General features: G+C 32.1%; 4 protein-coding genes across 4 annotated transcripts in view; 2 read left to right on the forward strand and 2 right to left on the reverse strand.

Moving 5' to 3' along the window:
- Positions 1-3,089: 3,089 nt before the first annotated feature.
- Positions 3,090-6,444, reverse strand: LOC127255772 (3-oxoacyl-[acyl-carrier-protein] synthase I, chloroplastic-like). The gene is made up of 8 exons (XM_051281500.1): positions 6,011-6,444; positions 5,281-5,639; positions 4,781-5,215; positions 4,530-4,703; positions 4,237-4,350; positions 4,030-4,131; positions 3,861-3,927; positions 3,090-3,571 (listed from the first exon to the last, which is right to left on the reverse strand). Exons 1-8 carry the CDS (start codon positions 6,084-6,086, stop codon positions 3,501-3,503), a joined length of 1,398 nt encoding a protein of 465 aa, XP_051137457.1. The 5' UTR covers positions 6,087-6,444; the 3' UTR covers positions 3,090-3,500.
- Positions 6,445-8,649: 2,205 nt separating this feature from the next.
- Positions 8,650-10,851, forward strand: LOC127255891 (B2 protein-like). Its single transcript, XM_051281657.1, has 4 exons — positions 8,650-9,529; positions 9,609-9,709; positions 10,168-10,362; positions 10,462-10,851. Exons 1-4 carry the CDS (start codon positions 8,842-8,844, stop codon positions 10,537-10,539), a joined length of 1,062 nt encoding a protein of 353 aa, XP_051137614.1. The 5' UTR covers positions 8,650-8,841; the 3' UTR covers positions 10,540-10,851.
- Positions 10,852-12,888: 2,037 nt separating this feature from the next.
- On the reverse strand, positions 12,889-14,826 carry LOC127255894 (RNA polymerase II transcriptional coactivator KELP-like). Its single transcript, XM_051281661.1, has 3 exons — positions 14,366-14,826; positions 13,842-13,947; positions 12,889-13,226 (listed from the first exon to the last, which is right to left on the reverse strand). The coding sequence occupies exons 1-3, from the start codon at positions 14,684-14,686 to the stop codon at positions 13,138-13,140; spliced, it is 516 nt and encodes a 171-aa protein (XP_051137618.1). The 5' UTR covers positions 14,687-14,826; the 3' UTR covers positions 12,889-13,137.
- Positions 14,749-16,325, forward strand: part of LOC127255887 (receptor-like protein EIX2) — a 61,098-nt gene continuing 59,521 nt past the window's right edge. The window contains exon 1 of the mRNA XM_051281652.1: positions 14,749-14,871. Within this exon, the coding sequence (XP_051137609.1) occupies positions 14,775-14,871 (97 nt within the window). The 5' untranslated portion in view covers positions 14,749-14,774. The remainder of the gene's footprint in view (positions 14,872-16,325) is intronic.

A 16,325-nucleotide genomic window follows, 5' to 3' on the forward strand; every position in this document is an offset into this window, starting at 1 on the left:
TTGGTGGTTTCATGTTATAAGTGCATATATATATATATATATGTATAATTGATGATGACTCCCTAATGTCCCAATTCTTGTTTGTTTATTTATTTCCATACTACTTACTATTCCCACTTCACAAATTTGACTTCGAAATATAAGACCAAATGGGGTAATAGCTAAACAATAGAGTGAGTCATTAAAGACCCACAAAAGAGGAAAAATAAATACAATGACTTGTCCAAATTTAACCCTTTTTCTTTCTCACTTTCCCTACATACAATCATCTAAGAGTTTTATTGATTCCATGCAAGCAAAGATTCATGTTTTCTAAGGACAAGTAAAATCATGATTCCACACACACATATGTATGTGTGTGTGTATGTATATATATATATATATATATTAATTAAGTAGTGTAAGAATACATAATTAAGCTAATTAGGATCCTATACAATAAGCAATAACCTTTAATAGGGTATGAGTGGAGAAAGAAAAAGAAAAGAAAAGAAAATTTTTAAAGAAAAGAGTGAGATGGAGAAGAAGCCAATTGAATTGTGGTTATGTGAATGTTTGTCTGTCTAATTAGGCCAAACACCTATTTTTATTACACTAATTCACAATTTTAGTGTATGAAAGAAATAATTATTTGATCCCCTTTATGATGTGACCCTTGCATCACTTCAAGGGTTGTATGTGTATTCTTATGTTAATATTTAAAAATGGTAAAATAAGAGAAAATAAATTTTTTTGTGATTACTAATGTGTGTTCTTGATTTTTTTGGACAAGTTTTAGGTCAAATGATAGAGTTTGTAGTTCATGAATTTTTTGAGATCATTTGTATTGAATTCGAAATGATTGAATCCGATTCGAGATATAATAGTTGCATTATATTATAATTTTGTACGCGAAAGTTTCAATGGGATCGGCAAAGAATGCCCGTGTGATCAAGATTCGAATAATAAAGTTAAACATATATCAATACTTAAATAGAACTTGATTATATATTAATGCAAGTTTCGATAAGAATCATTTTCTATATAGTGATGTTAATTATACATCCAATCTCAATAAATTTATGCAAAAATGATGTAATGAAAAGCCCAAAAAAATTTATATAGTTATTATGATATTTTATTAATAAATAAATTTAAAGTTTAGAAGTTATAGTTTGTGAGAGGATAAGTTTGTAAAAAAGATTAGGAAATAATTAACAATATTGATAAATAAAAGGAGTAGTAATAAATAAATGCCACCCCATGTGGTGGCCGAATTGAACGAGTTTAAAAGTTGGGGGGTTTTTTGAATGCCATTTAATTTAATAACAAGATTAAGGTTAAACTAATTGTGATTAGTACAATGACCCCACTAATTTTTAACCCCTTTATTTGGTTAGATACCTTCACTACAATATTTTAAAAAATAAATAAATAAAAGAAACAGCTAATTTGGTACTAATCCATGTGATGACAATCATGGGTCCAACACAAAGTCATTTTACTTGGTAAAAAAATGGTAATTGTAATTAGTAAGAAATATTACACTTTCATGAAAGCTAATTACTTTGGTCACAATGAGATCAATTTAATTGATTTGAATAAGAATTAAACTACATAGTTTAAGATCAGTGCTTCCAAGTGGATCAATTTAAAATTAATATACAAGAAAATTAATAACAATAGTGATGAAAAAGAGTGATCAAAATGGCATCATTATCATTGAATTGAATTAAATTAAATTAAAATTAAGAAAAACACTATTTGATTCCACAAAGCATATTCCTTTGTCAAATCATGTTTTCTCACTCGTAATGAATTTCCAACATTGGAGGGCCCTAAATAAAGACCCATAAATTTATTGTTATTAATTTTTTAAGAAAGATGATAATTACAATCCATATTGATTAATCTCAATAAAGTCATGTGTGATTACTCTTAATCACCCATTCTTGGGAACTCCTGGGACGCGAGGTCCAGGTGAATCTGAGCCACTACATGAACCACGTAGTAGTAGGTTCCTGGGCTTTGGGGTCCTGGACTCCCCAAGAAGTATGTCAATTTTATTTTTTTATATAAATATTGTAAATTTATATCTAATCTAATGTACTATATGATGTATATATATTGCTGATTATATTTAATCAGTACTGTAATCGCTACCCAATATATATTTTTATCATATAATGTTATTCATATTTTTAGAAGTAAATTGTATGAACATATTATTTGTATTGAGATTAACGATAATACGTGTTGCGTGAACTATTGTTATTCATAATGTAACGTTATTCAGTGTTGTAACGACGATCATAATCGATATACATTGATTGGTTTATATATGATATATATATATATTTTGTTTTAACAATTTTCCTATATATATATATATATATTTTTTTTATTGTACACTTGTTACGACTTCATATAAAAAATGCATCATTTCATTTAACAAAACGTCATATTCAACTCATCACTACGTACTACGAATAATAATAATAATAATAAAAATCTCAAAGAAATTAAGTAAAAGTAGTGTTTTTGTATATTTGTGTAACTAAGATATGAAGTCATCAGGTATTGGATAGTATCAATATATTATTCCTTTCATTATAAAACTTTTACTAAACCATTGTTTATAAGATTATTTTATATTATTAAATACTATGTCAATACACTACTAATGAATAAATAAATTATAAATTTACATTAAAAAATACTCATATATATATATATATTAATTACTCAAGCTTAAAGATATACCAAATACACTCACAATTATATAAAATGCTAACTTCAAGTATTAAAGATATTGAATATTGTACTTATATCTTTTCCCACACACAAATATAATATATATATATATATATACATAGGCATATAGGCAGTAGGGTGATAAAGGAAAGGGAAACTAATTAGCTGTGGAATTAGCTTTGTACATTAAATAAAACTTAAACCAAAGTGTCTTGAATAATAAGCATCATCAAAGATCCAATTATTTAATTTATTCATCCAAAAAGCCTCACCAACTTGGTTGGATGCTAGCTATGCATCCCATATATATATATAATTATAAAACTTGTGTCTCACAAGCATATTTGGAACTTACAATTCATCATCTACCCAAAAACCCAAAAAAAAATCATCAAGATAACAACCAAACAACATACCCTATTTGTATTATCCACATTTTGTGAACTCTATACTCCCAAATATAAATATGGACATTTTGCATCTTCATTTTCTATTGCAATGTATGAATTGAATTGAATCAACATTTTGTCATGAGTTATATGAACTACTGTCATGTATTGTCGGTTTATACTTTTCACTTGTATTGTGTTATATATTGTGTGAATTGTTTCCGTGTATTGTAAAATTCCAAAGCTTTTAATGCTTCCACAAAGTCTAATTCAAATGTGTAAGCACATAGCAATGAAACAAAATTAATGCCGAGAAAAAAAATATACCGAAAATGTACCGGTCTTGAGGCTGGACTAGAACAAGAACTTGTGTTGGATTCAACGAGGATCGAATGGCGCAAAAACGACGACAGAATTGTGCCCACCAAATCCAAATGAGTTAGATATGGCTGCAAGGTTTTGGAAGTTATCAATTAGCAAGAATTAGCATATGGAATGACAAAAAATTGTTCTAAAAATACAATATTTTCGAAATGTATTTTCTTGGTTTATAGGTTCATTGGATGCCAGAATTTGCACGACACAATGATAGAGTATGATGCATCATGGATCTTCTGTCAGGAACCGAATCAGATAATGCAAACATTTTTGCATTTAGAATCGAAGTATTCTATTTCTATGGACCACATAAAAAATTTAAGGCAAGACAAAGGATAAGATAAGCAGATAGATACATACCTACATTTACTTCATGTTGTTTCTTCACATTTGGGACTGTGTCGATCGTGACCTCAGGTTCCAACTCCTGCACAATAATGGAAAGAATTACGACTCCACATTAGTCATTAGTACAACTTTTAATTAATTGATGCAAGAACTTGGTGATAATCGTTGTCTTGTTCCGTACAACTTGGTTGATCGTAGGATGTAACCATCCTGTCTTGATTGCTTTAATGGTTGCTATGGCTTCCAGCCCTCCGGATGCCCCCAGCGCGTGCCCAATTATCGACTAAATCAAATAAGTTCGACATAAACTTAAAATGTTCGATATGTAGGAATGTAGGATACACATAAGTAAAAAGATGTGTAATTTGTTTTAGAGAAGAGTTTTCACCTTAGTAGCATTCATTTTCATCTGAGAGGTGTTTTTGAAGACCTTGTTGATGGCATTCACCTCGGCTAAATCTCCCGTTGGCGTAGATGTCGCGTGAGCATTGATATAATTAACCTGTTGGTTGAAAATGGTTCGAATTCTTCAAATAACAATGTTATTTATCGAAAATTGTACTCCCTCCGTCCACAAAACTTACGAACTTTTGCTTAGGCATGAAACTAAGAAATAACGATATTTTAATATGAAAGTAGAATAGATGAAATGTAAAGTGAAATAATATCAAAATTTATTACCTCTTCTGGTGAAACTCCTGCGTCGTACAGACTCTTAATTATGCAGGCCGAAACGCCGAGCCCATCTGGCCGGGGATCGGTTATGTGATAAGCATCACATGTGACGGCGCCCCCTAAGTACTCGGCAATAATATTGGCTTCTCTTCTCAAGGCATGTTCTAAGCTTTCCATAACCTGTCTTAGCTCGATTTTTCAAGAATATAATTTCAGCGACGCTTATTGAATGACATTAATGTTTTAATGAATCATACCAATATGCCGGCGCCTTCGCCTATGACAAAACCATCGCGCATTTTGTCCCACGGTCGCGACGCCTTCTGTGGATCGTTGTTTCTTTGAGACAAGGCTCTGCAAGCTATGAAACCTCCGACTGCAGCAGGGTTAATGGCAGCTTCAACCCCCCCGGCTACCATAACATCTGCATCACCTCTTTTAATATGATTGGCTGCATTGAAGACACAGTGGTTTGCTGTGGCGCAAGCAGTCGAAATTGAATAATTAGGACCCATACAGCCGGTGTCGATAGCCAACAATGCCGAGCCCATGTTTGTCGTCGCATAAGGGATGAAAAAGGGACTCATTTTCTTGTGACCTTTCTGTACCAATGTCTCGACTCCGGCGCTGTAAGTAGACATCCCTCCAATCCCCGATCCCACCAGAACTCCGATCCTCGACTTGTCCTCCATCTGCAATGAGCTAAAGGATCAAATTTCTTTAATGAAAGAATGGTGAAGAAGGTTGAAATGATTACAGTTTCGAGCATATTTTTTCCAAGGTTTGCGTCGTCGAGTGCCTTTTTGCCGGCAACCAAGCAATATCTCCAGCAATCATCTAGCCGGCGATCATTCTTGCCGTCAATGTAGCCATTTGAGGAGAAACCGGAGACCTGCCCGGCGAACCTGACCGAGTATTCTGAAGCATCGAATCGATCTATTGGAACTATTCCACTCGCGCCTTCGAGCAGTTTGTTGTAGAACGTATCGACATCGCTGCCAAAAGCCGAAACTAGGCCCATTCCTGTTATGACAATCCTTTTCTTCGGATCGGTTTCTCTCCGAGGTGCAGAAATGGCTGGAGATGCCATTGCTCGGATTCTTCGGTACTTTGATGCTTGGAAAACACAACAAATTCATTCAAGAACGATACATAAAATCGAATTCTATATGAAATGGATTAATCTTTCATGAACAGCAAGATGGATTAGTTGCATGATCAACAGTTTGGACATTTCAGGGCAAGGTGGATTCAAGTGTTAACAATTTAGTCACTAATTAAGCACAAATTCATATATGAAGATTAAGTGTAAATAACAAAAATTAAATAACATCGGCATTTCATCGAACAGATTGTGAATTTGTGATCATAATCATCAAACAAGCGATTACATAAAGGTGGAAAGCTCAATCCATTCCAGAAAACTGTGTTAATGAAATTTACAATTCCAATCGACATTAAAGAGGATAATCACAAGCAAGATTTACCAGCATGTCCAGCCGACGATCCTTTCCTCCTACCGATGATCAAACCACAATAAGGCGCACAAATTACACCAGCCATTCCCCCAAATTTCCAAATTCAGCTCAATTTATAACAGCAAAAAGCGCAGAAGAAATCGAAGGACTCAACAGGGGAATTCGCCGAGCTGTTGGACCATCCGCCGCGGATACCGAAATCAAATTCATCGGGCAATTCATGTGACAATGAATGCCTGACTGCAGGGGCGGTGAGGCTAATTGTAGTATCATTACTTTGCGAAAACTCGTAATCAAACGCCTACAACTTCTACGTGGTTTAAACTGCAGCTGTGGATCGATCAATGCTGTGCCGGCAGCATTAATTTGGGGCAAATTCTGTTGAATAAAGGTACAGCTTTTGTTCAATAAATGCAGCAGTGTGAGTGAGTGACCACTTTGCCTCCATGAATGATGAATTCAGTCGAACTTTGCCTACGTGCGTTCGTATCAATCCCGATTCATGCTGAAGTACACGAAGGATGTGTTTGTTAGAGATTGGATTTAATTTTTAATATTATTCTTAAAATCAATTTTACATTCAAAATATATTTATATCACATCATACAATTATTCAAATTTAAAATTTTTATTATTCAAATCTCAACTCAAAATTCAAACCCCCAAACAATTACGCCCGAAGTTTATTATGGTATTTTTTTATATTATTATTATTTTTAAATACAAACAGATGATTTAATATATTTATATTTTCATGAAACAATTTGAAAAATGCAAACAGACATATTCTTACCAAGACTTGTTGAATAGATTTTGTACAAACTGGAACTATATATTATTTAATTAAATTTTCATTTAATTAAAAATATAACCCTTTTTTTTTTTTTAAAAAAAAAGAAAAATGTGAATAATTTTGAATGATAAAAAATAAGTCTATTTTATGATAATAATAATAATAATAATAACTTGGGTCAATTGGGCCTAAATACGATTCTGCCCTAGATTATAATAATATTGGGCTTTGACCATTGTTGAAGACTTATGGCCCAATTTGTCCAAAAGGTTAATATAAAAATTCCCATTGCGTTTGTCTGTGTTTGCAATTTATTTTGGTGTGTTGTATTTCTATGTGTGTGTGTGTGTTTTTTTTTTTTTTTTTTTTTAAATAATTGTTTAATTTAATATTTTTATTAAAAAATAAAAGAATAAAAAGTTAAAATAAAAATGAAAAGATACACTTTTTTAAATATATATATATATATCAAGTGTTATGTAAATGGAGTAATATAATTATTAATATTTGACAAATTTATTTCTTGGACAGAATTAATAAATGCTTACAGTGGCGGTCAAAGAGATGCAGAAAACAGCCAAACGCATAAGATTTCGACACGTATCTAATCTTAATCCATAAGTAAAATCTTAATCAAATGGGAACATTCCTCCTTCCTTAAAACTTACCACACAAAACTCACCTTCCAGAAAGCTTCACCAAACGGATATACATACACACTAAGGGTGTGTTTGTTTGGATTTTTTTATTTTAAATTGAAATTTAAATAATAAAAATTTTGAATTAACATAATTGTATTACGTGATGTACATACCTATTACATAGGTATTGATGTGATATTTTAAAATAATTGTATATGTGATATAAATAGAAGTTGATGTACCATTTAAAATTGATTTTTAATATTCCTTTTTGTTCATTGTACTTAACATTAAAAATATCTTTATATTTGTATATTTTTTTTTACAAATGTTATTAATAAATATTTTTATAATTTTTTCTTAATTTGTACTACATTTTGATATCATAATTAATATTTAAAAATCAAGCCAAAAGTAAATGAGACTCGTTGAATTGGAAGAAAGTCAGTCATATACCTAAAAAAGTAAAAAAAAAATATTTAATTTGATATTTTAAAAAAAAAATTTGATGAATAATGAATTGGGAGAAAAATCCTCAAACCAAACACACTGTACTATAAGAGTGTGTTTGTTTGGGAGTTTGGATTTTTAGTCGGGATTTTGAATAGTAAAAATTTTCACTTAGAATAGTTGTATGATGTGCTATAAATAAGTATTGATGTGATGTTTTAAATGTAAAATTAATTTTTGATATAATATAAAAAATAAAAAATAAATATTTGATTTGATATTTTTTGAAAAAAAAAAATTTAAGAGTGTGTTAGTTTGGGGATTAGATTTTAAATACACTATTCATCCAATTCTTTTTCCCCAAAAAACATCAAATCAAACACCTATTTTTCATTTTTTATATTATACTCAAAATTAATTTTATATTCAAAACATCAAAGTCAACACCTATTTATATCACATCATACAACTATTCAAATTCAAAATTTTTACTATTTAAATCCCAACTCAAAATCCAAACCCCAAACAAACACACCCTATATATATATTTCCAAATAATTCACTTACTTTAACTATCTGGCCAATCCATTTTGCTAATTGATATGGATAAAGATAATATTAATAATAATAGTAATAAAATTTGGGGAAAGATAGCGTCACCAGTAGTTCACTGTCGACTGTCACAGTCACACTCATTTAAATGCCGCGTGGTTTGCCGTCACCGCTGCTCAGTCACCTCTTTAAAAGCCATTACTTAGTATGATCAACTATGGTTTTTCCACACAGCCATTGACAAATACACACGCTATTGTCTCTTTCGACGAAGTTTCCTGCTCGTGGTTTCGCCATACTTAAATTCAGCGTTATTGTTCAAAGTGTTTGTCTGTAAATTTGTTGTGTTTTCGGAGCAGTGATTTTACTTTTGGTTGTGTAACTTTTTGGTTTTTGATTCAACTATGGAGAGCAACAATCAGACTTTCTGGCAATTCAGCGATGATCTTCGTCTCCAAACTGGTAATTTATCCAATTTATCGCTCAACGATTCCATCTGGAGCAGTAATTATGTGTCGAAGAAGCCGGCGGAGCGACGCAACTTCGATTTCAGAAACGGTGGAGGAGCTGAAATCGGATCGGCTTTCGGCGGTGGATCGGTTAACGAGCTGAAATCGAATTGGAATTTAGGTTTTAACAACAGTGATTGGAAATCTCCTGTCCTCGATAACCCTAGCCCTAATTTTAACTACTCTGGATTCAACAATGGAGGTTTCAACAAGGCGCCAGGATTGAACGGAGGTTTCAACAAGGCGCCGGGATTGAACGGCGGTTTTAACAAGGGGATTTATTCGAATCCTAATCTGAATTTCGACGACTACATCAAAGGTAAAGGTTTGGCAAACGTGGCTGTGAATAGTGGAAAAATAAACAAAGGCTTTAAGAACGAAGAGGTTGGGAAGAAGAAGAACAGAGGGAATAAGGAGAGCACTAAGGATAACAACAGCAGCAATGGCGATAAGACCGGCGTGGACAAGCGGTTCAAAACTCTGCCGCCGGCGGAAGCTCTGCCGAGAAACGAGACCATCGGAGGGTATATCTTTGTCTGCAATAATGATACCATGGCTGAGAATCTTAAGAGACAACTCTTCGGTATGTAAATTCATCATCTTCTTCAATTTTCATACTCATATATATATATATTTCTCTGACCGAATCTGGTGTTCTTCAGGTTTGCCTTCTCGTTACAGAGACTCTGTTAGGGCAATAACTCCAGGATTACCATTGTTTCTCTATAACTACTCAACTCATCAGCTTCATGGAGTCTTTGAGGTTTGTCTTATATATATATATATGTATAGCTTTGAATTTTTTATATATTTAAATGTATGCTATTTTTCAAAAGAATTATTGACATTTACTGAGGAACAAACATAGTTGAACAAATTTGAACACATAATAATAGAATAAACCAGAATATTTTGGTGTTATGTGTTTAAAAAATGTTTTAGCAATAATAATGTTTGTTTAACAATTGTTTTGTAGATACTTATAGATCATTTGAGTCACCATATTTAACAAGCTATTTATTTCAACTTATAGTAATTGTAAGTTTTTATTCAAAGAAATCAAATGACAAGTTTCAAGTCTTGTAGTAACATATTTAATCAAGAGGTTAAACTACAGAAATTTGGATACATAGAATTATAGATCATCCCAACTTCGGATTGGGACAATCTTGGATGGAATCAAAGGTTGTAGTAGCTAATGTATACCGGTTCTTCTTTCAGGCTTCTAGCTTTGGCGGCGCAAACATCGATCCGACAGCTTGGGAGGACAAAAAGAATCCCGGGGAATCGCGATTCCCGGCTCAAGTTCGTGTCATGACGAGGAAGTTATGCGAGCCATTGGAAGAGGACTCTTTCAGGCCGATCCTCCATCACTATGATGGCCCCAAATTCCGCCTCGAATTGAACATCCCCGAGGTGAATTTATAACCTTAAAATGGTTTTAGTACTAACATATGTTCTTGTCATTATTGGTGTGGCTTGATGTAACGAAACTACGATGTTTGATCATGGTAGGCGCTCTCCCTCTTGGACATTTTCGAAGAGAACAATCCGGACAACCAGCACATTACAATCAACCCTAACGAATTATAAAGATAGGATTGGTGTTATAATAAGCGACTGCAGATTTTCTTCGACACATGTGTTTGTTTGCAGAAGGGCGCGACTATATATGTAAGCTGAGGTATTTTTTTGGAGGTGGAGTTATGGAACACCGGACTTACTTACCTCGCCAGTTGTCTGTTTATTGCTGGGATAGTACCGACGATCACCGTATACAAGTTATGTCTGAATATCGAATATATATGTATGTGTATATATATGTGTATGTATAACCAGTTAAATCAGCCTTGTGTTGTGTGTTTTATTGTTTAGTATGATAATGAATATTGGTTCTTTGAAGAATCCTCTCCTATTTCCTCTTGGGATTCTGAGGGTAGGATGTCAACGGGCGGGTTCGACGGGTTCGACAGGAGTTCTTCAAGTCCTGGGATCAGGAGTTCTTCAAGTCCCCGGATCCGCTGTGTTAGAAAATATTAGCCCTATGATCTGATTCGTCCCACGAGCCTCGGAAAATCTTTTTTCTTTTTTTTTTTAATTATATATAAAATTTATTTTATTAAGTTAATATTGAAAAAGTAGGATTCAAGGACAAAAGAAAATAGTTTAAAAAGCAGGAATAATCAAATATTGATGGTGGTCTATCGATCTGCTGCAGATTAAGCAAAAATTTAGTTTAAACAATAAGAATAATTAAATAAAATTGACGGTGGCCCGCAATAATAACAGTCAGTAACAAGCAATGGTGGTACTCTTGATTGTAAAGACTCGGCGGCTAACCCGTTCCATTTGAGGATGATGAGTAATATTGCCGGAGTAGTTTTTGTATTTTGAGGTTTTTCCTTTTTGAAACAAAAAAAAAAAAAAAAAAAAATCACTATCTTATACTTTAATTCGAATGCTTATAAAAAGTAGTGTTTGTTGGGACAAGGTGGAATAATATAAACCAAATTCCCAATGCTTTTTGGTGAATCGGTTGCATACCTTTTGGAGTTTACTAAACTTTAGTCCGTTTATTGCATAACAAGTCATGTGTAAAACAGGCAACAGGGGGGTGACACGTTTCGAACAGTGACTCTAATATTTCAAATTAATACTTATTTATTTTAATTTAAATATTATAAATTTTTTATTTCAAAATTGCATTATAAATTTTTTATTTTGCTTCAACTAAATCTTTCATATAAAAAAATATAACACTTCAATCTACAAACAAGCATAATTTCAAACTTTGCTGATATCTTTTTTTAATCTAATTTGTCACATACCACTTAAATATAATTTATCTAGTGTAGTTTGTAGGTTATATACTCAAAAAATAATTTCAATTTACATTAAAAATAAAAATAAAATTGAGAAAGGCAATTGGAGTGATAATCAAAGTAAATTTCATGATCTGTTCATCAATACCCCTTTCATCAAACAGAGGTATGCATGAAGGCAAACTTACACTTCCTTATATTAAATTTTCATACCAATCATTACATTCAATAGCTATTTCACTAAAAATCACTAAGTGAACATATTCATGATTTTGTCGAAAAACATAATAATTTTTATTTCATGGAATTTTGTCTATTAGTATGATCTAAATACACACTAATATGAGTCAACATCGAACCAAAGATTATTGAGGGGTTGATCTTGTCAACCTTCTCATTTCAGGACTCACAAGGGGTTCCTTGTCTCTTTCTTTCTCTTGCTTGTGCAAATATATATATATATATATATTCCAAGGAATTTTATTATATGGTCTAAAGTTAATTTGTCCAATCATACATAATTGTGGTAGGTTAGACAATCTTTGTTATGAAAATGATCAAAACTTGGACAGCCAATCAAAGTGACACAATAGGGCACCTAACAATACGACATTGATTATTATTAATCCAAGACTTGGGGCCTAACAGGATCATGTGTACACAATTAGGTGCATACAAGTTCGACTTTCGAATAAAATAACACACCAATAATTCAACAACTTATGTCAAATAATAAGGCAATCATTAATATTCAACAACTTAGTTCTACTCTATCCTTAGTTATCAAACCTATGCAATTTCGACCGTAAAAAATATTTAAGAGTGAATGTTAGGTGAGATAAATTAAGAAACAAGAGAGTGGAAATGTCATCCTACAAAGAGACCAAGATAAACTATGTTGGAACAAAGATAAAGTTTGATTTTTTCAGAGTTGGCTAAATGTCAAGAAAAAAGACTTAGAAAATGTACAAAAATTGAATCAGAAAGAGTCCAGACAGTGTCACTTTCAACATGAGAGAGTTTCTCACAATCTAGATAAATGCTAGGCCCTCTTTTTTTTATTGTCAAATTGTAAATTATTTTTCATCTATTGGCATAATGTATTAATTAACAGCTAACACAACAAAAGAGCCAGGTAAATATACATCAAACACTACATTCATATTTGTGCCAATTAGCCGAAATTCGGATTCAAGTTGGGACAAAAGCATGAGGCACAGAATAACTTTGACATATAGTTTCATCGATAAAACAAACAGTGCAGAATGGCTACAATATATATACTACTGTCTGAAGAAACTAACAGTTCTTGAAGCATTTACCGAATGTTTTGTTGTTTTCAAGGTCAAGAACCCTCCTTTGGTTTTTTTCACCTAGATTCCATTTTCTTGATAGCCTTCTCTATTGCAGGAATGCTCTTACTGAAGGATGACCACTGTTCGGGGGTCAAGCTTATCCCTATCCGGGGAACAAACAATTAGTTTAAAGAAACTACAACTACTACAAGTGAACTTCAAAAGGGACTGATGACAAACCAAAGATTAGAATTCATCTTCATTTATAAACATGATCATGTAACAATTAAAAGATGCACTGTCAGATTGTAACATATTTGTGGATTTTAGTTGACGCCAATTATCCTTATTACTACCAAATATATCATCGAAAACAACATGTTGCTGGTAGTACATTTCTAGCTTCTCTGTTGGGAGCAGTTCCACTTAAATAGTAACTGAAATTCCCAAACTAATTCCAAAACAAGTTAAAGATACTAAAAAATTGATGCCTAGAAATTCAGAATACCAACTCCTTGAACCTTTTTGTAATTTTTTACGACAGACTCCTCACTCATACAGCATCGATATGAAGCTATGTCTTTACCTTCAGTTCCACGCAATACTAATTCTTTTAGCGAACCATTTATAATCAAGCCTAAACCATTATCCAACATTGTCATACTGAAAGACGACACACATGAGCAGGCAACTAGTGAACCTACGGTGCCATATTGGCAGACATCACACCAACATTTTTAAACAGAGCAATTTACAATGTAGCGAAAAATGTCATTACCTTTAGATGTTGGAAGCTCTTTTCCGTCTCTTTGGTAGTACTCCCTAATCGAAACCAAAGTCTTCCCTCTAAATTCAGACAATGTCACCCTTCTCTTATTCGATAACTAACATCAAAATCAAAAGCATATCAATTAGCCTAACAGGTGATATAAGTTCAATCCAAGTTTCATATTCATTCAGGCATTTCCATGAACAAACACACAAACATCCTTTAGAGGAACAATGATAAATTAAATTCTTCGAATGTGATAGACCTCTACATTTTTAGTATGCAAAAACTCGAACTTAAACAGAACCTGATAATTGTGCCATGGATTGTGCTCAGAATACATAAAATTATGAACCAACCAACCAATCAAATATCATTATCCCTACAAATTATTATTTAACAGAAAAAAATTTCACTCAATTGAACATCAGCATCCAAGGAATTCATAACGAGTGATCAAACGAACAGTTACTCCTAAAACAAACTGCAAAAGTAACAAAGATATTTCAAAATAAAAGGCATTACGAACTCACGCGGCAAATAATGAGGCCACCTTCGTCGTCATACTCTTTTCCGTCTCCTTTCCTATTGTCATCCTCCTCTTCCTCCTCCTCCTCCTCCTCCCCCACTTCCTCTTCTGCTTTCTGATCCTCCTCGGCTTCATTCTGCTTTGCCGCGAGATACGACTCGACAACCTGCTTCACAAACTTCTTCCGACTCGGTTCCGAAAGGTCCATCCCCAGCTTCTCGGACGCCGACTTCCGGATCTTAAACTCCGTCGCTTCGTCCATATTTGCGTTCTTGAGGATTTCCAAAACTGTGTCTTCGATTTTGTTACGGGTTTCCACGTCCATTTCTCTTCTTCTTCGATTCTTTCACTGATTATTCCTTATCCAAAGATGAAAACCAAATCCCCTCGAAGGATTTGAGTTTTTAGGGTTTATGGAAAATTCGAGAGCAGAAGCAGAATTGCGAACCGTCGGGCCAAAAGGGAAACCCGACAGTGGAGAAAGCGACTGTGGAGCAATCACAGCGTACGGTAGGGAACACCAGTAGAATTTTACACCCTCGTCCGTTCTTCCGACACGTGTGTCTCTCTCGAAATTATTATTTTTATTATTTTTTAAATTCTGCTTTTATTCCAATAAATAAATAAAATAATCAATAATTAGTCACGATTTATTTCTACATCAAATATATATTTTTTTTAAAAAGATAAAATTAAATATTAATCTTTTATTATTATTATTATTATTATTATTATTTTTCCACAAAACATTAGATCAATAATATTTTTGGTATTATGGTAACATAATTACCATATGCTATCCGAATATACTACATGCTTGTTGGTATTATGTATATCATTCATGTGTTTTCATTGTTATACTACGTTAGTCGGTCGAGTTCTAAGAGTTTTATTTATGTTTTGCATATTAATTTTTAAATATTAATTATTATATTAAAACGTAATACAAATTAAGAAAAACTTGCAAAAATAATTTCATTAGTGTCTTATAATACTAATATAATACTAATAAAAGAATATTTGTAAAAAAAATTTTATACAAATATAAAAATATTTTTAATGTTAAATATAATGACGGTAAATGTGAACTTAGAAGTTGAAGCAGAAAGTATTATTTAACATTATTTTTATAATTTAAAAGATGAGTCCGAAATATTTATCTACCCACACTTCGTTATTATTAGGGTATATATATATATTTTGTTGTTGAATAATACTACATCCGTTCCAGCTAATTTGTCCACTTTTAGCTGGGCACTTACTTTTATATATTATGTAATTAGTAAATAATTTAAAAATGAATTAGTAAAAATAATTATGATTTAATAAAAATAATTATAAATTAAGATTAAAAAGATTAAATAGTTACTTAAAAAAAATTACTCCATAAATTATAAAATTTAAAATATAATTAAAGTTTATAATTATATTTTTAAAAAAAAAGAAAAGACAAATTATTTGGGATAAACAAAAATATAAAGAATGAATAAATTATGTAGGACAAAAGTATAATAATAACAACAACAATAATGATCGTGGAAATTTCGAATGTGCCGTATCCACAAGGCAATGCATGCGTTTACTCTAAGTCAAAAAAGAAATTTTCATTGACCCATCATTTTCATATCATGTACAAATGAAAATTGTCTTTACCTTGTGGAAATATCATGCATATGCCTATTTCATTTCAAGTAATTTAATGTCTTATGTAAATAATCTTTATTTGAATTTCATATCAAATGTTAATTGACAGTTAAGTGATTTTGTATAGTTCAATGGTATTATTATTATTCAAGCAGAGAATTTGAGAATTACTTTAACTAATCAATTTGATTTCGATTAACCAATATTATAAACATGTTAATACACCACTAGATCATCGATACAGTGGTAATAGTTACTTATTAGCCATTAATCAATACTTGATGGTTCATGACTTCACATAGTAAAAAAGTTAAATATTT

Source organism: Andrographis paniculata, unplaced genomic scaffold (genome assembly GCF_009805555.1).
Source record: "Andrographis paniculata isolate CXL003 unplaced genomic scaffold, ASM980555v1 Contig54END, whole genome shotgun sequence".
In the NCBI taxonomy this organism is placed as follows: Eukaryota; Viridiplantae; Streptophyta; class Magnoliopsida; order Lamiales; family Acanthaceae; genus Andrographis; species Andrographis paniculata.